The sequence below is a fragment of the Phocoena sinus genome, chromosome 7 (genome assembly GCF_008692025.1).
Source record: "Phocoena sinus isolate mPhoSin1 chromosome 7, mPhoSin1.pri, whole genome shotgun sequence".
Lineage (NCBI taxonomy): Eukaryota > Metazoa > Chordata > Mammalia > Artiodactyla > Phocoenidae > Phocoena > Phocoena sinus.
The window spans coordinates 18,579,706-18,605,414 of record NC_045769.1 but is presented as its reverse complement, the minus strand read 5'-3'; the positions used below and the strand labels follow the sequence as shown (position 1 = coordinate 18,605,414).

The window sequence follows — 25,709 nt, the reverse complement described above, 5'->3', positions numbered from 1 at the left end:
CACGCCTCCAATCTCCAAAGAAGCACAACAGAATGAGTTTGAGTGGAAAATCCACTTTAATAATCTAGCTTCAGCTCAGCTGAGAACTTCCCGTCTCAAGTGCAAGAGAAGTCTTTCCAAGAGGCCTCAATCCACTAGGAGGTTACGGCTCAGAGAAGGGAAAAGCTCAAAGAAGCCCTAAAATAGAAGGTAACATGGAATTTGAGATTAGTGGAGACCAGATGGGGGTGCCCCACTGCTCACCGCCCACCAACATGGCCCCAGCTAGAGAGGAAGGCATAGCTGCCTCATGCACACTTGACAACTGCCCCAGGCTTCCCATCCCTGATCCCCTCTCTGACATTTCATTATCCTCTGGGGGCTGATCAGGGCCCCTGTGCCTTGAGAAGAATGGGGACCCTTCTTTTCCTACATGGTAGCACCAAGACAACCAGCCCCATGACGTAGGCCAGCCACTCAGTGACGGTGATGTTGCCCCAGCAACCAATCCAGGCACTAGATGGGGAAGGAGCCCAGTTGCTACGGTGACGGGTGGGGTGGGAGTCACCTTGAAGAGAGTGAGGGTCTGGAGTACTCCTGTGGTACAGGCTGTCTCCCGGATGGAGTGCATGGCCAGTTGGGGGCTGCCTAAATCCAGCACCCGCAGCCCCAGTCGAGAAGCTAAGATAGGTCCAATGGTGGTTCCGCAGGGAGAGTCATTCCGGACCATGAGATCCTGGGGAGAGGAGGAGAGGTTCGTGAGCAACATGAGGTGTGTGTTTATTAAGGCCCAGGAGGAAGTCGCCTTAGAACTGCAGGGCTGCAAGGGGTCTGGTACATCGTCCACTTCGACCACCTCGGAGGGTGAATGTGACCAGCACAAAATCACAAAGCCAACGCTAAACGGCAGGCCCAAAGGACAGTAGATTCTGAATTGGTCCCATTCTCTGCATCTGCATTACCACCACCCTAGTCCAGCTACCATCCCATTGCCTCCCATGTAATCCATTCCCCACATGGTGGGCAGAGGGATTTAAAAAATATGTGTATCCTGTATGTCACCTTGTTCCTTCACGTGCACCCCTCCCTACCCACACACAAAGAAAAATCACTCAATAATCTTAGTGGTTTTAAAAATATGGCTATTGGCATTTTTAAACTATTTTATTTGTATTCTGGTAAAAAAGTAAATAAGAAAATCATAATATGACATTAGACGTCAAGATTTTCCACATAAGGGAAAAGAGAATCACAAAACCAAATAGAGTAATAACTATTCTTTCTTAAAAAACGAGGGCTTCCCTGGTGGCGCAGTGGTTGAGAGTCCGCCTGCCGATGCAGGGGACACGAGTTCGTGCCCCCGTCTGGGAAGATCCCACATGCCGCGGAGCGGCTGGGCCCGTGAGCCATGGCCGCTGAGCCTGCGCTCCGCAACGGGAGAGGCCACAACAGTGAGAGGCCCGCGTACCGCAAAAAAAAAAAAAAAAAAAAAAACGAGAATCACGGTATTAACTCACGTTTTTTAAAATACATATATTTTTTCCTAGCCATGTCCATAGAAATGGCTCCAAAGCATTTCCCCGCCCCCAATAACAATGAACACTCATGGTGCCAGACTTCGGTCTCTAGCATCAGTGTCCATCAAAAGCTACCGAGTCTGGGGAGAGAAATGAACAAGATGAGCCTGCGATTTCCTACTGTGCCAGAAAGCAAGACAACTTCCCAGAGTCATGACAAAGGCCACAGGAGTTATGTTGAAAGGGCTCCCACTGGTCAAAGTCATGACAATTGGAGCATGAAATAACAGGATTACAGTAGACCAGGTTCACACTGAACCCACGAGACTGAACCACTGAAAATCTATGATTCTACATAATGATCATCAAAAAAGGAAAAGAAAAGAAAAAATCCTCGTGTTTGCCAGCATTTGAGGCAGGCATTAAAACACCTCACCTTGAAAAGTGGTTATTTAAGGGAAAGAATAACATTTGTCCTGTCTTTCCAGGAGGAACCATACTTCACCATAACCAAATGGCCCTCCTGATGGGGGAAAGTTCTACTTCACAGAAGAATGACAGCTAATAAATGTAAAAGGAATAAAAGAATGGGGGGGGGGGGAATTTTTCAGTAAACTCTAATGAAATTATGGGTTTAGGCAAAGATTATCAATTGGTGTTAAAACCAGACACCTTTCTGGTTGATGGGGAACTCATCACTTGCACAGGTTTACTATCCAATCAAAAGAGGAAAACCTCCAGATGGTGGAGGGATTTTGAGGGCACCCCCCCAAATCCGGTGATCAATCTTATTATCGCTAAGGGTGAATCACCCAGATAATATGTGGATGACACAACAGGAAGAACACACCAGTCACAATGTCTTCTGGACAAAAATGTTTAACTTGAATCCACCGACCCTTTAGATATGAATTCTAGATTATAGGAGATACAGGGGCTAGAGGCACAAGCTCAATGACGCCAAGAGGAAGCAAATCCAGGAAGGAAATTATAAGGGATGACCAGCCTGGTTTCTTCAACAAGTCAATGTTACTTAAAGAAAAAGAGAAAAAGAAAAAGGAGGCAGTGCAGCTGTGCTAGATTAGCAACCAGATATAACTTGTGGTCCTGAACTGGAAACTAAAGTGGGACAAACAACTGTAAAGAAAGTTTTGGGGAAAACTGGGGAGAATTGAAAATGATCTGTACATTAAATGAGATATATATTTACTGAAACAAAAATTCACTGAAATGGAAAGGTGGAGAATACTGAGTGAAAAAATAAAGCAAAAGATATATATCTAAAATGATTTCATTTTTTAAAAAATGTGTGTTAAGTATATACATAGAAAAAAATCTAGAAGAATATACACAAATCTCTGGGGATTGTTTTAGTTTCTCATTTCCATTTATATTTTCTAAAGTATACATGTCCTGCTTCTGCTGTAAGCCATTAAAGAAAAATCCCCTAACATCTTCCTACTGCCTTAGAAGAAAATCCAAACACCCTTCCACAGCCTAGAAGGCCCTGCATGACTGGCCTGGGCAGGCTTCTCCCCCGTCTCCCTGCTGCTCTCACCCTGGCTCCACCACTCTGGCTCTGGCTCCCCCTCGTAGACGAAGCTCAATCCTGCGCCCCCGGGAGCTTCTGCCCTTGTTCCCCCTGGCAGGGATGCTATTCACTTCTAGCTGCCTTGTTCTCAATACTTAGGTCTCAGCTCAAGTGTCACCTCCTCAGAGAGGCCTTCCTGAGAATGGAACGACTCAGCTCTACAAGGGGGGGCGTGGCCCTGTGCAGCAGAGAGAGCCCTAGGCTGGGGATCATTGCAGGGTCCTAGTCCTGACGCACCAGGACCCGCCTGCTATGTTTGTCACTGGACCACCTGAGCCCTAGTCCCTGATACATGTATTATCCTAACATGTGTATTATATATTGCTTATCTCCCTGTCTTGTTCTCTTCAACTAGATGTGCCATTGACGATGAGTTCCAGGTTTCTTCTCTAATGGAAGCCGCCAGGGTGTGTAAGAGAGACACAGAGGAGCTGGGGGTGCTGGGTAGGGAAGAGGCAGGACTAACCCACTATGTGGCATGAGCACACTGTACCTTGAATTCCATTCTACAGGTGTGAAAACTGGAAATCAAGGCGTATTAGGAGATGAGCCCAAGGTCACAGACCAGCACCATGGCAGAACCAGCACTGATCCCAGCTCTGCCTATATCCAAACCCCAATGCTCCTCACTCTACTGGGACACCCCCCCACACACTAAAGACTATCTACAAGGCTTCCCTCATTGGGGAGACATCTGCTTGTGCCCCCCCCACTCCCTCCATCACCTCTTCCCAGGTAGGGCCCACCCTCACCTGCAGGGGCACCCCGACACTGCTGGCCACCTCTCGGATCAGGGCCTCTGAAACCGCATTTGAGGCGTAGCGTTGCTTGCTGTTCACCTTGATCACAGGGCCCTGGGGAGAGCAAAACCAGGGTCAAGAGTGAGGCAGAGATGGGTGAGAGGCCCAGAGGGAACAAGATTAGGGCCCGGAACCAGCCAGGCCTCCAAGTACCCAAGGAGAAGCAGGAGCCCCTCACCTTGTGGAATAAGGGCCGGTGGTTCTCCTCATGCTTGTCCCTGTAAGAGACAGAGAAGGGACGGGGATGGCAAACAGGAGCTGGGCCTGTCAACACCCACCACTCTCCCATAGCAGACATCACTAATGGATCACAGCATTCTTTCCCACCCAGCCCGGCAGGACCTGAGAATCACGCTAAACACAGTGCTCCAGGCAGCCTCCAGCTACAGATGGAGATAGATTTGCAGATAGAACCTATTTGGACTGGTTAGGCACCCATGACTTTGACCCAGCTGAGCCTTGGAGCAGTCAGAATGAAGTCCCCTCTGAACCTCCTGGCAGAACGAGGAGGAAGGGGAAGGGGAGGGGCCCAGGCCCAGGGCTGAGCCTGAAGGCAGGTCACGCTCGGGTCTCCGGCTGTGTGAGGACTGCGTGCCTGGCACGGGAGACTCACAGGTAGTTGGGGTGCACAGCGTGGGCCATGTCTGCGCTGATCATGTAGGACTTGGGGATGGCTTCCTCAAAGGCCGTCAGGTGCTGGGGCGAGGCCGAGATCCGCCGCAGCACCAGCTCCGTCAGCAGTGACTGTGCACCCTGTGCGCTCTCCGACCCCACCTGGCGATAGCAGAGGCCTGGCTCTAGGGGTCTGGGCTCGGGGGCTGGAGCTGGAGGCCAGGCAGAGGGGCCCACTACCCAGACTGGCCCAGGACCCCGCTGAATCAGTGGGCGGGGAATGTGGGCTGTTAGCAGCACCTTCCCAACCCTGTGCCACCAAAAGGCTGATGGTGAGCTGAGGCCAAACTGATCCTTGGCCATCTCCGGGGCAGAAACAGCACTTTCCAGTCCACTTCCCTTCTTGGTTCCCTTCCTTCTGCCCTGACCCTCACATCTGGGGCTTAGCACAGGTGCCCCACCTAACTGGTCAATCTTCTTTCATGCATGTGACAGAGGCTGCTAACTGTCCATGACCCCTTCTATAACAGAACACCCGAGCTGTAGCTGAGCATCGGACCGCCCAGCTAGAGATGACATTCCCAGCTTCCCTTGCAGCTAAACATGGCTATGCCAAGTTCCAGGGAAAGCAGGCAGTGATGAATGCCACCTGTGGGTCATGCCCTTAAAAGGACGGGTGGACACTGTCCCTTTGCCCTTTTCTTCCTTCCTAACTCAGTACAGACACGGTAGCAGAAGCTGGACAGCCGCCCTGGACCCTGAGACGGACACCATGTGTTTGGGGTGGCAGAGACCTGTCCTGAACTGCTAACTCTGACCTGTGTGGTTACCTGGAGAGAACTGGGCGGCTGTGTGGGCTCTTCCATGGCGTCTAAGCCTGCACCCTAACCCAAGCACACAAGGAGAGGACCCAGCCTGGGCTAAGTCCTGGGGCCACCAGGGTGAAAGGGCAGAGTCCCTGTCCTCGAGTAGCTCACCACATGGCACACAGAGAGACGTGAGAGGTGTGGTCACGCTAAGAGCAGATACGTGCTGATCCAGAGGGGACACCGAGCACTGAGGAAGCACAGGCAGCATCCCACCTGTCTTCGCAGCCTCCAGTGTAGCCCTGGCTCGCCGCGGCTGCTGGACACGGCTGGCTACAGAAGACTCCCCAGAGGAGAGACCAGACCCCTTCACGTACCTCTTCGTTGTCGTACAGCGCAATCATGCGCACGTGAGGATCCGCGGCCAGGGAGGCAGGGGCTGCGCAGGAATCGATCAAGGCCTGGTTTGGGAAGAGAACCAGAGGATCATCCTCCCCGCTCCTCCTGCCATAACTCAGCCCACCGGCACCTCGGGGGTTCACACTCGCCTGCCGGCTTCCCACCGTCATGGCTGGAGTGAAGCGGGCTCAGCCTGTCACTGGCCTGCATCTCGCAGGGCGCTGCGTGGTGAGAAGACATGCAGGGCCCTTTACGATGGGATGGAGAAACCCCTCTCTGAGTGTTCTCCTCCACACAAAGGCAGGAGGATGTGTAAGACGGAGGGGAAGGGCTGAGAATCCTGCCAAGTCAGAAGGACCACACAGATCGCGTAAACTAATGGGCCTCAGTGAAGAGACTGAGGTCCAAAGAGGAGACTGTGACTCCATGAAGGTGACACGACTGGCTGGCTGGCTGGCTGCACAAGTGGACATGGGTCCCACGTCTGGCTCTGGTCTCAATTACAGCCCAAAGTGTGTCTCCAGGAACAGGATGGGGCACAAAGGAGAGTGAGTATGAAAAGGACAGAGGGAGGAACAGGGATGAGACGTGAGAAAGAGAGGGCAGTAACCAGGGTAGAAAGATGGTAGGGAATATCAAGGTGACCAGGAGGAAGAGAGACCACACCACTGAGATCGAAAGGCTCAAAGACGGCTGGATGGGCTTAAGCCAGGGCTTGGCGGGGAAGGCGAGCAGGGAGCAGAGATAGAAGGATGATATTGCCATGTGGGATTCGAGAGCCTTTCCTATGAAGCAAAGATTAGCTTAAAGGAGAAGCAACAGGAGTAGGGTTAGGACAAGACACTGTGGTGCCTTCCCCTACCTCAGCCCCTGGCCCCAGGCCAGTGCAAGGATGGGGCCAAGAGGAGCGATGCTGACACTGCAGCGTTTAGGCCCCTCCCCACGGTCCACCCCGCACCAGAGGCCTTCCTATGACCCATAGGGCTCAAGGCGGTCCCCCCGCCCCAGTGCTCCTGGGGGTGCCCCGGCTCCTCACCTGCAGGGCACAGAAGCAGCTGTGCAGATTATCCAGCCGAGGGGCAAAGATGAACTCCTCATAGGCACCACCCAGGACCTAGAAAGACAGGACAGTCATCCTGACCTTCATCCCCTCCGCCGGACTCACCCTCTTCTCCCAGCCTCAAAGGGCCTGTGCTCGAGCAAGTCTCCTTGGTTCCTTGTGCAACCTCTCCCAGCCCCTGGCCTAGAGCAAGCATTAGGAGCCCGCTGTGCAGAGCTGAGCAGAGAATGGAGAAGCGCCGGGCTGGAGCTGAGGGATGGGAGGGTGGAGGCCCGTAGTTCGTGACCAGTTCCTGTGGGACAGGAAAAGGGAGGGACTGAACAAGAAAAGAAGAAGGAAAACCAAGGAAATAAACAGAGGAGACCAGATGAGAAACAGAAGCAGCGCGTGTTCCAACAAGGCCGAGCGTCCAAAGACACAGCAATCTCCTACTGTCGGCAACTGAGAGAGACACAAGGACCGGCTCCAGGAAGAGGAGGGCCACATCCAGGCCTCTTGTCCTCAGAGGTCTGGAACCAGCACAGGTCAAAGTGGACAGGGACCCCTGTAGCAGAAACTCCTGGGGAATCTGTAGAAAGCTGATGCCCAAACCTCACTCTACACAGTCAAGTAGGTAAGTCTGAAGTGGGAAACCTGCCCTTTTTGAGACCCACTGCCCTGGAATCAGAGCGGGGTGGTGTCTACTGGGAAAACAGGGGTGAGAGTAATTGGGGGACTGGCAGAGGTGACGAGCGCTTGAGGGGACATGCTGGGATCCCAGAGGTCCCCACCCACGAGTTCCTGCAGCTGCTCCTCACCGCAGGCTGAGTGTCCGCAAGACACAGCTCCATCTCCAAGATGTCCTCGGAGCTCAGCCCCAGATGGGCACAGAGGAGGGACATGAGCACTGAGTGGTGCCGGTCATCCTGCAGGGCAGAAGGATGCTGGGAGGAGGGTCCGCTCCCCGCTCTCTCCCCTTCTCAGAGGGCCAGTCTCTTCCCCCCTGCTCACCCCTTCCCATGGGCAGGAGGCTCTTACTACAGCATTGAGAGGGCCTGGCTCAGGAGTCCCCTTCTCCAGCTCCTCCTGGACGGCTGTAGCAAGAATGGGAACCCTGTGGGGAGACACGGAGGGGGTGTGTGGGGGGAGGACCGGAGGACACAGCAGGGCGGGACACCCTGATGGGGAACTGCCCTGGTCCTTCAATTCCCAGCTCTCTCCCCACATGGCAGGGCTGTGAGGGCCCTTGGACATCAGCTGGGTCCCAAGAGTAGAGCCTGACAGTGGCCACCGTTAGGTAGTGGTCTCCCAGGTCCCAGCGGGGCCCCTTCCATCACCTGGTGCCACACCCTACCCCTCCCAGTCACCACAGCCTCCACTCCAGTCTCACAAGTGCATCTCCACGTTGGGCCCAAAGTTCTCATTGACATTTCGCTGCAGATGGATGGCCAGGTGCGGGATGCGAAGAATGGGCTGGTCCACGTGCACCAGCCGCTGCTCCAGCTGGCCTGAGGTAGGGCACTGTGGCCAAACAGGTGGGTCAGCCCAGGGTGCCCTCCCCCAACTGCGGCTGGTTAAATCCCCCACTTCACCCAGACTAACCAAGGTGGTCCTCTGACCTGGACTGCCCCTACCCCCCTTTCCCGGGGTGCTCTCCACAGGTTCCCCGAAGGAAAGTGACAGTTAATCTTCAGGCAGCTGAAGCTGAGAGCCTCCCAGATCCAACCCCAGTTCCCACCTTGACAATGACACGTCCAGCCAAGGTCAGGTCACGGTCAAACCAGGTGCTCCAGATTCCACCACCATAGGTCTCCACACCAACCTGCTGGAAGCCCACCTGGCTGCGGCGAGACCGCCGTTTCACCTGGGTGGGACGATGGGGAATAAGAATTCAGCGAAGGCCACCCGACACGATTTGGAGATGAGACAGACAACTGACAAGCTAAGTGACAGAGAAGGGCGCCAAGTGTGGAGGAAGGGGGTGACAAGTCTTCCTCCCTGCTCACCCCCTGATGCCTCCCCTCCCCAGCACAGCCCCAGTTCCTTACCCGGAGGCAGGGGCTGTCCGTGTGGGCCCCAATGAGGCTGAAACCGTTGCCAGGAACATACTGGCCACCCACAGCAAATGCGATGATGGTAGAGGAGTTCCTGGTCAGGAAGTACTGGGGTGGCGGTTTTGAGTTGGATTAGCCAGCCAGCTGGCGCAGGACTTCGAGCCCCAGCCTAGGTTCCTGCTTCTCCCACCCCACCCTGGTACCTTGCTCTCGGGCTTGATATCCCAGCTCTCCGCCTCCTTGAGTTCATGGAAGCCAGCCTGGAGGAGGCGGTTGCGGCACTCGGCCACAGCTGTAGGGAAAGAACCCTCTCACAGCGATGGAAGCCGGTAGGAGGCACACCGGCCCCCACCTGCCTCGGCTGCCCTGGTCACTCACCGTGGAAAGGAGAGGGGCTCCGGTTCACGAACTTGATAAGTTCCCGGGCCGCTGCTTGCACCGCCTCCTTGCGGGCCCTGCCGCTCATGGCCACCTAGCGGAGGGGGCGCTCAGATTCCTACGAGGTCTAGGACCTCTGATCTATCTAAGCTTCAGGAACTCTCCCAGCCAATCCCCACGAAGTGACCGCTCCAAGGCTCAGACCTCTGCTTCCGCCCCTTTCCTCACCGAGGGACTCAGATGCCGGGCCTCCAGCCAACCAACCAACCCCCAAAGTACCACAACCCGCGCTGCGCTCCCCGCCCAGCTCGTCCCAGACGGCGCGCCCCCGAATCCGAGCTTCAGCCCAGCCCCCCCAAGTCCCGCCCCAAGTGCCCGACCAGCTGGAAACCCCGGTCAGTTCCCAAACTCCGAGCTCGCAATCGGGCCCCTAACTCTGGGCCGGCCTGTACCAAGCGCGCGATCCCATTCCGGAACCAAAGCCCTGTTCTCTAGGGAACACCCTACCTCGGTGTCTCGCAGGCCACCCTTTAACAACCCCAGGAAGGTAAGGTCACCCGGGGCCGGACTTTCGGTTTCGTTTAGGGTCGGGCGGAACCCCCACGTCAGCAAGCGCGCTTCCGAGCTTGGGCCCGAGCGTGCGCCTGGCCGGGTCTGCGGTCGAAGTTCGTGCGGGGCGAGCGGTGGCCACCTACCTGCATGGCCTTACGCGTGGGCCTGAGTCCGCTCGCACGGCCCGCCCCTACTCCCGCCGCCCTCCCCGTCCCGCCCCGCCCCCGCCGCTCGCCCCGCCCGCCCCGCCCTCTCCACGGTGGTAGCGGGCGCCCTCTGCCGACCGGGAGGTGCTAGGACAGCCGGGAACCGCCAGCCCCCGCCCCTCCCCCGGGTCAGGGAGTCCAGGTAAAAACGTCCCTGCTAGCTCACCTGGGCCGAAGGGTGCTGTACAAAGTGCTCTCTCTCTCCACAGGCACCCTGGTGATAATAAAAGCAACGTGGCTAATGTTCATGGAGGGTTCACAATAAGCTTTATGATAAAGCTTAATGTGCTAGCTTGTTTAATCTTCACCACTGCCCTATCAACTTTATATCTTTACTGTCCCCATTTTATACGTGACCAAACCGAAATACAGAGACGAGTAACCTGTCCAAGGTGGTAAGTGGCAGAGGTGGGGTTTGGACTCAATTAATTTGATTCCCGGGGCCTGGAATAACCCACTTTCAGACCTTCACTGGGCTTTTTTCTTGGTAAACGTAACGTTACATGGGAGGTCCCTAAGCAACAGAGAAATTAATGACTTATCCAAGATCACATAGCTGTTTGGATACATCTGGAATTTGACTCTGACATCTGTACTCTTTGCCCTTCTTAAAACGACAGAAAAAGACAAACTCCATATGTTCTTGGAGGCAATCCCCATATTCCTGTGTCAAGAGTGGTAAGTAGCAATTTAAAAAACCCAGGCAGGGACTTCCCTGGTGGCACAGTGGTTAAGAATCCACCTGCCAAAAAAAAAAAAAGAATCCACCTGCCAATACAGGGGACATGGGGTTGAGCCCTGGTCCGGGAAGATCCCACATGCTGCAGAGCAACAAACCCCTGTGCCCAACTACTGAGCCTGCGTGCTACAACTACTGAAGCCCACACGCAGCAATGAAGGCCCCACACAGCCAAAAATAAATTAATGAATAAATAAATTTAAAGTAAATAAATAAAACCCCAGACACACACCAGTCAGAAAGGCCATCATCAAAAGATCTACAAACAATAAATGCTGGAGAGGGTGTGGAGAAAAGGGAACCCTCTTGCACTGTTGGTGGGAATGTAAACTGGTACAGCCACTATGGAAAACAGCATGGAGATTCCTTAAAAAAAACTAAAAATGGAGCTACCATATGATCCAGCAATCCCACTCCTGGGCATATATCCGGAGAAAACCATAATGCAAAAAGATACATGCACCCCAGTGTTCATCGCAGCACTATTTACTGTAGCCAGGACATGGAAGCAACCTAAATGTCCATCGATGGAGGAATGGATAAAGAAGATGTGGTATGGGCTTCCCTGGTGGCGCAGTGGTTGAGAGTCCGCCTGCCGATGCAGGGGATGCGGGTTCGTGCCCCGGTCCGGGAAGATCCCACATGCCGCAGAGCGGCTGGACCCGTGAGCCATGGCCGCTGAGCCTGCGCATCAGGAGCCTGCGCTCCACAACAGGAGAGGCCACAACAGTGAGAGGCCCACGTACCGCAAAAAAAAAACCCAACAACAACAACAAAAAAAAAAACTTTAACATTCTGATCACGAAAAAGAGTACATGTTCACAGCATTGCAAATCAACTATATTTCAATTTAAAAAAAGTGAAAATAAAACTTAATTCAAATAAAAGTGCATTGTCTGATAGTTAAAAAAAGAGTATATGTTAATGTGAGCAATTCAAACATCAACTAAATGCAAAACTTAGAAAGTGAAACTAAATGTTTGAAAAATGGAACAGCCAGTCTTAATAAAAACAAAACCAGGAATTCCCTGACGGTCTAGTGGTTAGGACTCCGCGCTGTCACTGCCAAGGGGGCAGGTTCAAGCGTGCCAAAACAAAAACAAAACAAACAAAAAAACCCCAAAATCCTCTTAAGAGACCAGAAATCTACAGCAGACATTAGTAGGGAAATATAGAAGTGTCCCTGTTCAAATCAGAAGCAAGGTACTGATGAGCTATTATCACTGGTAGTCAGTGTGGACCTGCAGTCAGAGCCAGTGTCACAAAAGAAACAATTATATATAGAAAAGCACAGTCTGTCACTATTTGTAGATTATTTGATTGGCAAGAAAATAAACAGACAAGCTGTTAGAACTGGAAGAAGGGGTGGCCTGATTGGAAAAATCATCGGCTTTCCTGTACAGTAATCAACCAGAAAATATAATAGTAAAAAGGTCTTATTTACAAGAACAAGAAATACTATTAAATTCCTAGGAATGAGCACATGCATGACCCAATCTCACTGTAACCAGGGAAATGCAAGTTAAAAATGAGATACCATTTTTGATTTGTCAGATTAGCAAAAATGAAAAAGATTGGTAATATCAAATGTCAGAGAAGGCTTGGAGTAATGGAGTATGCTTTTCTACCCAATTTCTGTGGTGTGAACATTACCCGTGGCTGATTCTAAGCTACCAACGTGAACTGAATGTGGAGTTGGGAAGGAATGTGGAAAAGTACACCATTGTGTAGATTTCCACCAAACAGATGTAATAGACACAAATAACCTTAGGAACATAGATTTATAGTAAAATAATTAGGAAAGTGATGATTTTTGAGTATTTACTATCTCTGTTTGTAATATAATTTATTTAATTGTAAGTTTAAATAATTTCATTTTTAATGATTGCTGTGTTTCACAATAGGACCACAAAATTCCTGGAAATTTGACAATCAGTACTTATGAGCTGGTCCAAGTCGGTTCTACCACACAACTTCACCCATACTCTACACCTTTGTTCCTCAAGTTGTGATTCGTTGACCTGGGAATTTTTCAGAGATTCAGAATCTCAAGGTTTACTCCAGACCTACCGAATCAGAATCTGCCTGTTAACAAGATCCCTAGACGATCTGAATTCACATTAAAGTTTGAGACACAGTGTTTCAGAGTACCGTATGGCAGTAAAAAACAATGTGAGGTCGATCTTTATGTATTATCATAGGAAAAAGGGCCAAATTTATTGAGTGAAAAAGAAAGTAATTTCCAGAATAATATTTATAGGACAAGAGTATTTTGGTAAAACTCTCACAGTGAGCTAAATTCCTAGATTTTATATAAATATGTATGTAAATTCATGGAAACGGGTTTGGAAGGAGAGTGGTCATCTCTGGATAAGGAAATGGTATTGGGTATGAAGTGAAGAGTCAAGGGGGGACCTCGGCTATCCAAAAAAAAGTCTCTGAGAATCATTCTTGCCCTCAGCTTCCAGAGAAAACCTTCCCTACCAGCCCTTAGTTGGTGTTTACAATGCTACCATTATTCATTTATCTTCTTGGTTTAACAACTATTAAAGTGCAAATGCCTGTGAGTTAACATAGCAGTAGGTTACCCATTTCAGTGTGAGTTGATTGGATATGTGGGTCCTTTCTGATCCATCAGTTTATGAGAGAAGGTTCCTAAGCAGTAATTTGTCACATAATGCATTTGGGATACAGAAGACCAAAGCAAAGCTGTAAGGAAGAGAAGGCATGTGGAGTGTGTGTGGGGTGTGTGTGTGTATGTGTGTGTGTGTCCTGCCCTGTCTGCTAAAATGGATGCAGTGAGGAGCTGAATCAGATGATCTTGATTTCCTGATGCCAAGATAGCCCTGGGTATCTCATCGCTGGTAGATATCTTGGTTGTTTCAATAAGTAAATAATTTGCTTCTGGGTAGAATGATAGGGTCTTGCATAACACGGTACAATTTGTTCTCTTACGTTGTTGTTGGAAGGGCACTTTAGTTTCCAACACGTGTCTTCTGCTCAAGTCCTATTTTCCAAGTAAGACTCAGCTGAGTAAGAACTGCAAATCCCAGGATGCCTTGAGATGAGTAGCTCAGGCAATATTATAATTTTCAACCAATCATGTTCTAGGAGGGAGGTTTGAAAAGCATTTTATATAGTTACAAAGAATGAAGTGCCTCTCTACAGGTACAACTTCCAAGCTATATTACTAAGTGAGAAAACAAGGTGGTGCAGAATAGCTGTTATGGTATACTGTCATTTGTGAGTATAAATACACAGATACACACACATATTCTTATGTGTTTAATGTATGTCAGGAGCCACAAAAAAATGGTAACTGACTCTGGAAAGAAGAACTGGGGTAGCTGAGGGCTGGAGAGGTGGGTAGAAGAAACACTTCCTTTATCCTATAAAAAGGGTTCCTATGAATCCTTTTGCACTTTAAAAATTTTTTTCCTATGTGTGTACATAGAAAAACTTAAAAAAACTAAATAAGTAAAAACTAACTAAAAAGTTTTGAAAACTAAAACTTTAAAAAACTGAAAAAGTAACAGGTGGAAAGATGATCTTTAAATACTTTCTGTGACCATAATTTTTGTTTTCTTCTGTACCCTGAGTTGGTAAGCATTTGTTGGTTAGCATTTAACCCTAAAGCCTTCAGTTTAAAAATACCTACTCAGGGGGTTCCCAGGAACTGAGATCCCACAAGCGTGCGGCATGGCCAAAAATAAAAAATAAAAAACCCCACTTAAAGCTGTATTATCATTATCGGGACTTCCCTGGTAGTCCAGTGGTTAAGACTCCGTGCTCCCAATGCAGGGGGCCTGGGTTTGATCCCTGGTCAGGGAACTAGATCCCACATGCCACAACTAAGATCCAGCGCAGACAAAGAAATTTTTTTAAAAAGTTACATTGTTTATTTTAAAAAATCCATATTATCCTCTGATATAGAAATTGTGTCGTTTGTGTTGGATGGAATGTTTCTTTTGATATTGATATTTTAAACAAAAAGTAAACTACGAACGAGGTAGGGAAACCCTCAGAAAAGGGTACCCAACTCTATTAATTCCTCACCTACACAAGAACTGCAAAGTATTGATCCTACCTCTTCCCCGTTCCTCACTCTTCTCGTCTCCACTCCCCTCCGACCCATCATAACTCATGTGTTCCGTCTGTAATCACTCGTTTGCACACACGTCCGTGTTCCTTGCTTGCTCTAGGTCTGCTTACTTGTCTGGCGAAAACCCAAACGCTGACAGCAACCAGTTCCCCATGCCTCATGTCTGCACCTGGCCCATAGTAGATATACAATGAATATTTATTGAATGGATGAAATTTCTTAAAGTGATTGTTATTTGTGAGAAACGGCCCTCGTAGAATACTCCCCAGCAATAAAAAGGAACAAACTATTGATAACCGCAGCAACTTGGATGGATCTCATAGGCATTATGCTAAGTGAAGAAAATGACAAAATTATAGACATGGAGATCAGAGGAGTGGTTGCCAAAGGCCAGGGAAGGTGGGGGAAGGGATGGGTGTGACTCTAAAAGAGCGGCACAGGGAACATCTTTATAGTGGTGGAATGGTTCTGTATTTTGATTTTTTTAAAAACTCTTTTTAGATCAGACTATATTTTACAAATATTTATTTATTTATTTGGTTGCACTGGGTCTCAGTTGAGGCAGGCGGGCTCCTTAGTTGTGGCATGTGAACTCTTAGTTGCGGCATGCACACGGGATCTAGTTCCCTGAGCAGGGATCGAACCCAGGCCCTGTGCATTGGGAGTGCGGAATCTTAACCACTGCGCCACCAGGGAAGTTCCTGTATCTTGATTATAATAGTGGTTGGGTGACTACACATGTGATAAAGTTAGGGATGCCTGTTAAAATACAGGACACCCAGGTAAGTTTGAATTTCAGATAAACAAAGGATAATTTCTTAATATAAGTGTGTCCCAAATATTTCATGGGATATACTTACACGAAAAATAAAATTTAACTGAGTGTTCTTTATTTTATTTTTATTTATTTATTTATTTTTGCGGTACATGGGCCTCTCACTGTTGTGGCCTCTCCCGTTGTGGAGCACAGGCTCCGGACGCGCAGGCTCAGTGGCCATGGCTCACGGGCCTAGCCGCTCCATGGCATGTGGGATCTTCCCAGACCGGGACACAAACCCGCGTCCCCTGCATCAGCAGGCAGACTCTCAACCACTGTGCCACCAGGGAAGCCCCGTCCTTTATTTTTATTTGCTAAGTCTGACAATCCTGGGTAACATGGCATAGAACTGTTCACACACATTTCACCAATGTCACTGGCCTGGTTGTGATACTGTACTGTAGTTGTGTAAGATGTAACCATTGGGGGAAACCAGGTGAAGGGTACACAGGACCTCTCTGTACTATTTTTGCAACCTCCTGTGAATGTATAATTATTTCAAGATAAAAAGTTTTTTTTTTTTAAAGGCCCTCAAAAGAAAACCAACTGTTCCTGTGATAAAAACAAAGAGGTATAGGGAAGTGCTGGTTATTAACCTTGGGAGTTTTATACAGCATTGTAAAACCAGCATGTCACATAGGTCTTAAGATGTTTCCCTCTCAAATGTCAATGACCTTGTGTAGTTATTGACAGTATAACAAAGTGGTTAAGCACGCGGGCTCAGGAGCAGACCCCCCTGGGTTTAAGTTCTGGCTCCTTCATTGACTGGCCATTTGCAGTGCTGTGATGGAGCCAGCTCACACTCTCACCCCTTCCAACTCCACATTCAGTGACTTCAGGCTGGTGGCTTGAGACCGGCCTGGGAGTATTTACACCATCGCAATTGGCACATCCTACAAATCAGGACTTTGTTCTTTTCCTCCACAGAGCTGACTGTTAAACATTTACCATCATAACACAGACATTGAGCCTCAGTTTCCTCATCTGTAAAATGGGGGAAGATAACAGTAATAACCTTATAATGCTAGGAGGGTTAAATGACATAATGCATGTGAAGTGCTTATCATTGTTTGTCAAATAATAAATGATCAGTAAATGTTAGCTATGATTACACACTACTATATAGAAAATAGGTAAACTACAAGGACCTACTGTATAGCACAGGGAACTATATTCAATATCTTGTAATAACCTATAATGGAAAAGAATCTGAGAAAGAATATATATATATATATATATATATATATATATATATATATATATATATATCTGAATCACTTTGCTGTACACCTGAAACTAACACAACATAGTAAATTAACTATACTTCAATTAAAAAAAAAGGTTAAGAAAAAGTTAGCTATTATCATCTCTCAATCTTATCTCTCATATTAAACTGTGAGCAACTTGAGGGCAGGTTTAGGCCTTACTTTGATACCTTTAGTGATTGGCACAGGGCCCGAAACACAGTGTGTGCTAAACATATGTTTAGGAAATCAATGAATAAACCACAAATAGTAGTGACTTGAGGGGCTACACCTCCAGAAAATGCACATTTCATCAGAGGTGTTTTAGGGCACACTCCTTGATCTTTAATCTTGGAGGTTTCAGGCCCTGTAGCAGGCAGCTGGGGAGTTCTGGGGAGTACTCACACCCACAAGGCTAGTGGCTGCCCTTGCAGGTGTGGCCCTGACCTCCTAATGTGCCCCTGCAAAGCCGGATCATGCCCCCAGGTGGCAGGGAAAGACCCTCACCTCAACTTCTAGGAGCCAAGATGGGGCATTTCTGTCTCCGAACCTCCCTGACTAGAGGTCATTTAATCCTCGCTGGATTTGTCCTGTTTATTTTGGTGAACAGGGCTGTTTACTTTCAGTTCGTATTTCTAGGGGTGTCTGCTCATTTTTCTTCCCTATTATGTACTCTTTGCAAGCACTTGGGTTTGAGTAAATATGTCTATAAAGATCCAGGGACTGGCTTATTCTTTGTCTGGTATTTTAATGGCCTTTAAACAGTGTCTGCTCAGGTAAGCATTTTATAGATGAATCGAAAAGTTAGAGAATTCTGTTCTCAGTGGCTACTGACTCCTTCCAAGCTGACGGCTGGCCACCAGCAGCCTCTGAATCATAGCTTTTCATTAGTAATAAAGTATCAAAAGCCGACACCCATCTCTGGACAGAGAAACCGACCAACCCTGGTCAGCCAGATATGGGACCTGGGGACTATGGTAGGTATTTCCACTCCAGGGCAGTGTTTAGGATAAGAATACCTAGAGTGCTTTTTAAAGCGCAGATTCACGAGCCCCACACTTGAAAATTCTTCTTCGGAAGATTTGCACGAAGGCCCAGGGAATGTGCATTTTTAACCATGCTGCGAATAATTCTATCTTTAGACCATTCTGAGAAACACTAATCTAGATTCCCCGAACCACGAGTGCCAACGGGTGGGCTGCCCTTGAGCTCAGTGCCCTGTTGTGGGGTGACACGGAGAGAAGCTTGGGAACTAGACTGGGGCTGTTTGGAGCATTTCCTTTTTTTTTTTTTTTTTGGCCTCGCTTTCAGGACCTTCGTTCCCCAACCTCTCAGCAGTGAGAGTGCGGAGTCCTAACCACCGGATAGCCAGGGAATTCGCTGTTTGGAGTATTTCCATCACCGCTTAGCGCACTGTTCTGCCAAAGTTAACCAAGAGGATGATGTTCTGGTGAGCCACTTACTCAGGGTCTAATTTGTCAGCAACTTGAGGACAGGGACGAAGTCTTATTCATCTTTTTATCCCCCCAGTCCCCGAGACAGTGCATGGCTCACAGCTTGGCGCTCTACGCTGGCTGGGACATTCCCACAGGAGAATACAGGCCTAGAATGCAGCCCTGGTTACCTCAGGGTAGCCTGGGAGCCAATTGTTGGGAATGGACGTGGCGGAGAGGTTGAGCGCCATGGTCACCCGCTGGCCTCCTCCCGAGCTGAGGCCGGGTCTGTCAGAGGCTGAACGGACACCACCATCTCCTCCCCCTGCCTTGGCCCCTCTGCTCTGAACTGCAGGGTCCTGGTCTATCCCACAGGGCCCATTATGATATCATCAATGCAATTTGAAACAGTAAGGTCCTCACAGCACCCAAGGGTCAGTCTAGCCTACTGTGGCCAAGGGTCTACATGATGACCCTTGACCTAGGGAAGGCTGTCCTGTATTCCAGGAGGTTACAGAGACTGTGAGCTCCAGTAGGCACAGCCCACGTTGGCTTTGAGCCCTTAGTGTCTAGCACAGTGCCTGACATGTAGTAAGTACTCAAAGATTTTTTTGGGTGCATGAGTACATGAATGAGAGGCTTGGCTGGCTCCAGCCATCCATTCATTTGACAAATATGTTTTGTGCACCTGTTGCAGGTCAGGCTCTTGTCGATCTGAACAAAACTCCTCTTCTGTCCCGAGGAGCTCCCAGCCTGGTGGTGGGATGCCAGAGACACATCCTTTGTGTAATGCTCCCGGACAAGGGCTCTATCCGAGGTCTAACGGAGATGGGGTTGCAGGGAGGAGTGCACAGTGGCAACGACAAGCTCTTAAGCCAGAGAAATGGTACGTGGTCTGGCAGGATTTCCCCGGTCTGGGTAGGTGAGCCCCATCGGCCCCAGGGCTCTGCCTGTGCGGACAACCAGGCTGCTTGTTTTGGCTAATACTGCAGCAGGGTGCATCTATAGAAGCAATCTATAGCACACCATTTACAGCCATAACGAAAACACAAAAATCGATCCCCAGCACTCACTCCCATCAACAAACGTGCTTGCAGAGCCTCACGAGTGTGGCGCACAGCTTTAAGGTGCCACGGGAGATACAGGGATGAAAAAGTGAGGACTCTGACCCAGGGGACTTTGAATCTCCCCGGGGAGACAGAACATATGGAAATGACATGATCAGTCACACAGAGCGAAAGAGTGTATGCCAAGTAGTGAATGCAGGTTCTGGAACTGCACTGCCCAATACACTAGCCACCAGCCACCTGAGCAGCTTGAAATGTGGTTAGTCCGAACTGAGAGGTGCTGTACGTATAAAATAATATATACAACAGATTATGACAAAATATTCATATATCTCAATTTTGGACCATTGCTTACATGTTGAAATAATAATATTTTGGATACATTGGGTTAACTATATTATTGATCTCACCTGTTTCTTTTACCTTTTTTTTTTTTTTTTTTTGCGGTACGCGGGCTCATGGGCCCAGCCGCTCCGCGGCATGTGGGATCTTCCCAGACCGGGGCATGAACCCGTGTCCCCTGCATCAGCAGGCAGACTCCCAACCACTGCGCCACCAGGGAAGCCCCTCTTTTACCGTTTTAAAAGGTGGCTACTAGAACATTTGAAATGACATATGTGGCTCCCGGTTACATTTCTGTTGGACAGCACTGGTCTAGGAGTTGAGGGGACCCAGGGAGGGCCCAATAGCCTGTGCTACTACAATTGGGAAGAATTCTGAGGAAATGGAACAATTAGGAGAAAGCAACAGAATACTGAGGAAGGGTGTGGGAAGACATTTGAGAAGTTTGATCATGAAGGGAAGGAGGGGAGATGGCAGCTCAAGGAGGCAACAGAGTCCCGTGAACCATGTACACATCACCGACCCAGCCCTTCCTCCCGTTCATGACATCTTCCACAAACATGGTGGTACCTCCAGTCACCCTCCCATGCAATGCCTCTGGAGGAAGGCTCCTTCCTCTCAGTCCTGGACAATGGGGAGTTGGCCTGTGAGCTGGGGTTAGATGCTAAGTATTGGCTGATTCGATCCCGGGGAAAGGGAAGTGGTGGGGGAAGGGAAGGGAGCTCAGGGACCCCCGTGCTGGTGGAGCTAGGAGTTCGGTCAGTGTTTGAAATGGGGAGGACTTCTCAGAGGAGCAGAGTGGGAGGGGGAAGTCAGCCCTCAAACCCGGCCAGACAAATCATCCACTGTGGACACATCTCATCAGGAGACATCAGGCAGCCTGGATCTGACGTTCCTGCCTCTGCCCTCCCACTCAGCCACACGGAGAAGCCGTAAACACTCAGATACAAGGATTAACTCTGCGTGTGGCGTCTGGGACACTGTGAACAGCTCTCGGCAGCTGTGTTTTTGTCTGTGTTAAAATTGATCTTTCTAACCCCCAGCACCTAGGATGTGGGGCCTGGTATACAGCCAGTGTTCAATAAATATCGATGGATGGAGGAAGGAAGGAAGGAAGGAAGAGAGGGAGGGAGGGTGAACAAAATACAAATCTGTAACAGCCCAGAAGTAGATACTTGGAAGGGGCTACACTTGTTCTATGCTAGAGTTTTGGATGTGGGCAGCAAGAGGGGTCTCTCACATGCCAGATCCCATAGTGTCCAGGTCAGAGGAGAACCGATGCCCAGCACACAGCTTTCCACCACCCAACCTCCCAGCCGCAGGGCCCTGGGCCCACAAGCTTTGAGAGACAGTGTATGTCCAGGCTGTAGCCTTCCTGGGTTAAAGCTCTGCTCCTAGTCTCGTATCCTATTAAGTACTTTTTTTTTTTTTTTTTTTTTGGGGTACGCGGGCCTCTCACTGCTGTGGCCTCTCCCGCCGCGGAGCACAGGCTCCGGACGCGCAGGCTCAGCGGCCATGGCTCACGGGCCCAGCCGCTCCGCGGCATGTGGGATCTTCCCGGACCGGGCCACGATCCCGTGTCCCCTGCATCGGCAGGCGGACTCTCAACCACTGCGCCACCAGGGAAGCCCTATTAAGTACTTTTTAAAAGCCTCTTTTTTTTTTTTTTTTAATGCGTTACGCGGGCCTCTCACTGTTGTGGCCTCTCCCGTTGCGGAGGACAGGCTCCGGACGCGCAGGCTCAGCGGCCATGGCTCACGGGCCCAGCCGCTCCGCGGCATGCGGGATCCTCCCAGACCGGGGCACGAACCCGTGTCCCCTTCATCGGCAGGCGGACTCTCAACCACTGCGCCACCAGGGAAGCCCTATTAAGTACTTTTTAAAAGCCTCTTATGGCCTCTGTAAAAGGAAAGATAATGTGAAGAATTCCAGGAGGGTTGGATGAGCCTGTACCGTGCTGGGGGTGGCTGAGTTAGTTCTTGGACCAGCAAAGGAAGGACTCCCGCAGCGCATCAGAAGCCTGCAGTTTTCCGATATGGCCACTGGAGGGCACTTCAACCATGTAATACCAGCTCTCCTCCACCTCTCTCGTCCTTGGAGAGCCCAGATTCCAGCAAAAGTTTAAAAATCATCACAGTAATGATAGCTGTCCTGGTTGAATATCCAATAAGGGGCTAAACGCCTTAAACATATATCATCTCATTTAATATCCACTACAATTGTGAATTATTTTAGCTATTTAGGAAAAACTGAGGCTTAAAGGAGCCGAAGAATTTACTAAAAACCCCCTAGCTAAATACAATTTGGGAGTAAGAACCTGAACCCAAGCCCTTGGGCACCGACCGTAAACAATGAATACACAAGAAGCTGAAAAGGAGACTGGATAGAAGCAGAGAGTCTGCTACACAAATATCGCAACTGAACAATTTACACATATATGAAATTGGAAGACCGCTTACAGATAATTTGTACGTTACATACAGTCATGCTTCTTTTTTCCCCCTGAAATGATGCAATTAAATAAATGAAGTGCTTCACAATTCATGGTGTCTTAACTTGGAGGAAGTAAAGTCATTGTAATACAAGGCAGGAAAAGATATTTTCGTTTAACACTTAAATAGCACTTACCAGGTACCCAGAACTGTTCTCAGCACTTTATGTAAAGTAACTCAAACCTCGTAGCCACCCTCTGAGGGAAGCACTATTATGATCCCCATTTACAGATGAGCAAGTGGAGACTTGGAGAGGGAAGCAACCTGCTCAAGGTCACATGGCTGGTGTGAGGCAGACCTGGGATTAGGGGCCCAGGCAATCTCTGGAATTTGGGAAACCGGGCTTAAGCTGGCCCTTGAGAAGGGAGAGGGTAAGAGTTTCATAGGAAGAAGTGCACTGTGGAGATGAGGGTATTCCAGGCAGAGGGAATTAGCATGGGCAAAGGCTCTGAGGAGGTGGGAAAAGACGAGGTGAGGAATCAGGGTCGTGTCAGGCCTGGGCTATGGAATCCACATGGCAGAGACTTGCGCAGCCAGAGCTCCCTGGGGCCTCCTAGGGGTGGGGAAAAGAAGAGGGGAACAGCAGGAGTGCCGGGGATGGGGCTAGGTAGGGCGGTGCTCCAATGCAGGGAAGAGCGGAGGCCACCCTGCCTCCAACCCGCCCCTCTCCAGGGACCGGCAGTTTGGGAAGTGCAGTGTGTGCTCAGGAAACAGTCAGATTGCATTACAGGGAAGATTAAAGGAGCTAAATTGGGCCTGGGGCTGGGGGAGGTGTGCGAGAAGGGAGCAGCAAAGGGCCAGCAGCTGGACGACCAGGAGAGGCTGCCGGGAGCTAGGGGTGGGGGCGGGGATCCCACATCGGGCAGGAAGCCCTCCTGACCCCAGTAAGGCTGGAATGTGGGGTCACCAAGCAAGGGCATCCTCACTTAGAGGGAGCTGGGGGACGGATGGGGACAGAGACCCAGCAAACCCGGCTGGGGGTTGGGGGGCAGGGACCCTGGGGGAGGTGGAGACAGACCTGGAGGGGGAGGGGGAGGGGAAGAGGAGTGACCTGGAGAGGAGGGGAAGCTGTGGGCAGAGACTCAGCCGGAGCCCCGTCCGGAGAGGGTGTCTGGCACTCCAGACCCGTCCAGGCTGGGGAGTGGGGACACAGGCTGCCTGTCGGGTGTTGGTGGGGAGCCCGTTGCACTACACTGAGAAGCCGCTGGAAGTGGCCTGGGGCCCTGGAGCACCCTCCTGCTGTCCCAGCTCCCCCTTCCCAATCCCCTCCCCCAGCCGGAGTGGCAGCGCCGGCTGGGGCCCCTCCCAGCCCCCAGGGCAGGTGGTCAGTGGTCTATTCTGGTACCCAGGATGGCTGGGGAGCCTGGGGAAAGGCAGAGGGAGAGCCTGGCCCATCTTTTTGAGGCTGGATGGGGAGGGGGCAATGGGGGGGGCTCTCTGGGACAGTTGGGGGGATAGAGTTCTGAGCACTGTGGGTGGGGAAACAAAAATTCCAGTGCTCTCCGTTTTCAACAAATTGAATCTCTCAGGACCTTTAAAATTGGGAAGAGGAGTGTATCTGGGATGTCTTTAGGCTCTGGGGCCCGGGAGCTGGGCAGTGGGAATCCCCAGCAGCTGATAGTAGACCCCAGAGTTTCTTTAGAACCTTGAGGCCACAGGACCAAGCCCAGCCCCCAGTCCCAGTCTTCCAGGCAGCCTCTCCAGGACAGAATTGTGGGTACTGTTGCCTACGGCCTCGTCCCAGGCCTGTTGGGGGCAGTCTGGGGCCAGGGTGCCCTGAAGGGAGCCCCTCCAGCCTGAGGGGGAGCCCCAGTGCCTGACTGGCCTGAGGGTGGCACAGGGCAGAGTGGCCCCTATATTCCCCAGACAGGAAATCTTCAGTGCCCCCCAGCTCCTGTGGGATGAAGGCCAGATTCCTCTGCTGCTGGTCCCTAACTCCCTAAAACCTGCCCCTTCCAAGCCCAGCCCCCTCTCTGGAGGGCAGTGGAGTTGGGGAGAGGAGCTGGGCAGAATGTCAGGAGGGATTTGTCCACTACTGGACAAAGGACTTTTCAGTGGAGATTCCCAGGTAAGGCCAAGTTAAAAGGGGAAGGACCTAGAGCTGAGCCTGCCACGTCAGTCTATGGCAAGGACTTAGCGACCACACAGAGAAATGAGCTGGGTTTCTAGGAGCCATGGACTAAGGCTCAAAACCAGACTTTGTTTTTACTTGCTGTGCCACCTTAGGGAACTTACCTAACCTCTCTGAGCCTAGTATCCATAACTGTAAAATGAGGTTAATAGTTACTTCCCAGTGTTGTGAAGATCAGAGATGCAGTGATTTTATATGGCAGGTGTCCAGAATACCATGCCTCGTATACGGTAAGTGGTAGCTACGTTATTGTCAGAGACAGCATAGCCTGTGATAGAGAGATTTGGAGTCAGGCAGTCTTGGCTATGAATCTTGGCCCTCTACCTGCTGTCCTAAAGCAAGGACTCAAGCTAGTTCCTGGACCTCTATGAAACAGTTTCCTTATCGGTCCAAAGGGGATAAAATATTTTAGTAATGGCTGGCACTTACTGAACACTCACTGTGTGCCAGGCACTGTGCTAAGTGCTTTACGGACAATTTCTCATTTAATCTTCCCCAAATCCTATGCTGCTTTATCATTTCACAGATGAGGAAACCGAGGCTCAGAGGGGTGAAGCAACTCACCGAAGAGTGGTAGATCCAGTTTGAACGCGGGCAGCGGCCCAGCAGCTGCTCCCCAAATTCCTCCCCTTGTCCATACGTCCACAGAGTCAAATGGAACTTAGGCCATTGACTGTCTATCTGGACAGGTGTGAGAGGGTAGATGACTGGGGCTATAAAAACACCGAGAGACCAAGAATGGGTGTCTTCTGGAACCCAAGACTCAACTTTCATTGTGTATTTGGATGATACAGAGAATAAGCATTTGAGCCAGCAGTAAGAACGGCTCAGGGTGTCGTAATGGGCTGTGATCTGGAGTGGCAGAGAAGACCCCGGGGTCTGAGTGGACTCCAAGCTGACTGTGACTCAGTTGGCTGGAGGAAGAGGCGGTTGAGCCTATAAGGCTATAGATAGCAACTGTGCATAGCGGCCCTGTGAGGTCATTGCCAGCCTGCTCAGCCCCTGTTTAAAGCACTCTACAGCCTCAGAGGATGTAGAAAACCTGGAAAGCACCCAAGACAGCAGGGATATGACCAAACTGGAGGGACTGAAACCAAAAAAAGCCTATGAAGAAAGATGAAAGGAATGGGGATAAAGCAGGGAGAAGAGAGGGCTGAGTGATGGCACTAAGAACCTGGCAGAGAATTCCAGGGAAGAAAGGAAGCTGCTTTTCTCTATCTGGGTTAAGGTCTAAGAAAGAAAGAAGGGGCTTACATTTCAGCAGAGGAATTAGAGTTAAGCCTTGAGTGACTCTCTAGGGTGTGAGTCTGTGGGTAGGTAGAGAAGCCCATGAAATCCCCTTCCACGGAGGATGGAGCAGGGCTCAGTGCCACCCTACACCTTCTCAGCTGCTCTCAACTCACCCTGAC

At 50.2% G+C, this 25,709-nt stretch overlaps 1 protein-coding gene across 3 annotated transcripts; it reads right to left on the bottom strand.

Annotated features, from left to right (window-relative positions):
• Positions 1 to 33: 33 nt before the first annotated feature.
• Positions 34 to 24,988, bottom strand: DNPEP (aspartyl aminopeptidase). Of its 3 annotated transcripts, XM_032638049.1 has the most exons (16): positions 24,865 to 24,988; positions 10,100 to 10,147; positions 9,176 to 9,269; positions 9,001 to 9,089; positions 8,792 to 8,905; positions 8,482 to 8,607; positions 8,134 to 8,264; positions 7,782 to 7,857; positions 7,562 to 7,669; positions 6,741 to 6,818; positions 5,683 to 5,766; positions 4,501 to 4,661; positions 4,066 to 4,105; positions 3,840 to 3,941; positions 548 to 715; positions 34 to 177 (listed from the first exon to the last, which is right to left on the bottom strand). In XM_032638049.1, the coding sequence occupies exons 3-16, from the start codon at positions 9,261 to 9,263 to the stop codon at positions 127 to 129; spliced, it is 1,416 nt and encodes a 471-aa protein (XP_032493940.1). In that variant the 5' UTR covers positions 9,264 to 9,269; positions 10,100 to 10,147; positions 24,865 to 24,988; the 3' UTR covers positions 34 to 126. The 3 variants fall into 3 exon arrangements, with proteins under 3 accessions (XP_032493940.1, XP_032493938.1, XP_032493939.1); XM_032638047.1 differs by lacking the exons at positions 10,100 to 10,147; positions 24,865 to 24,988 and adding an exon at positions 9,871 to 9,936; XM_032638048.1 differs by lacking the exons at positions 10,100 to 10,147; positions 24,865 to 24,988 and adding an exon at positions 9,683 to 9,904.
• Between the last annotated feature and the right edge of the window lie 721 nt (positions 24,989 to 25,709).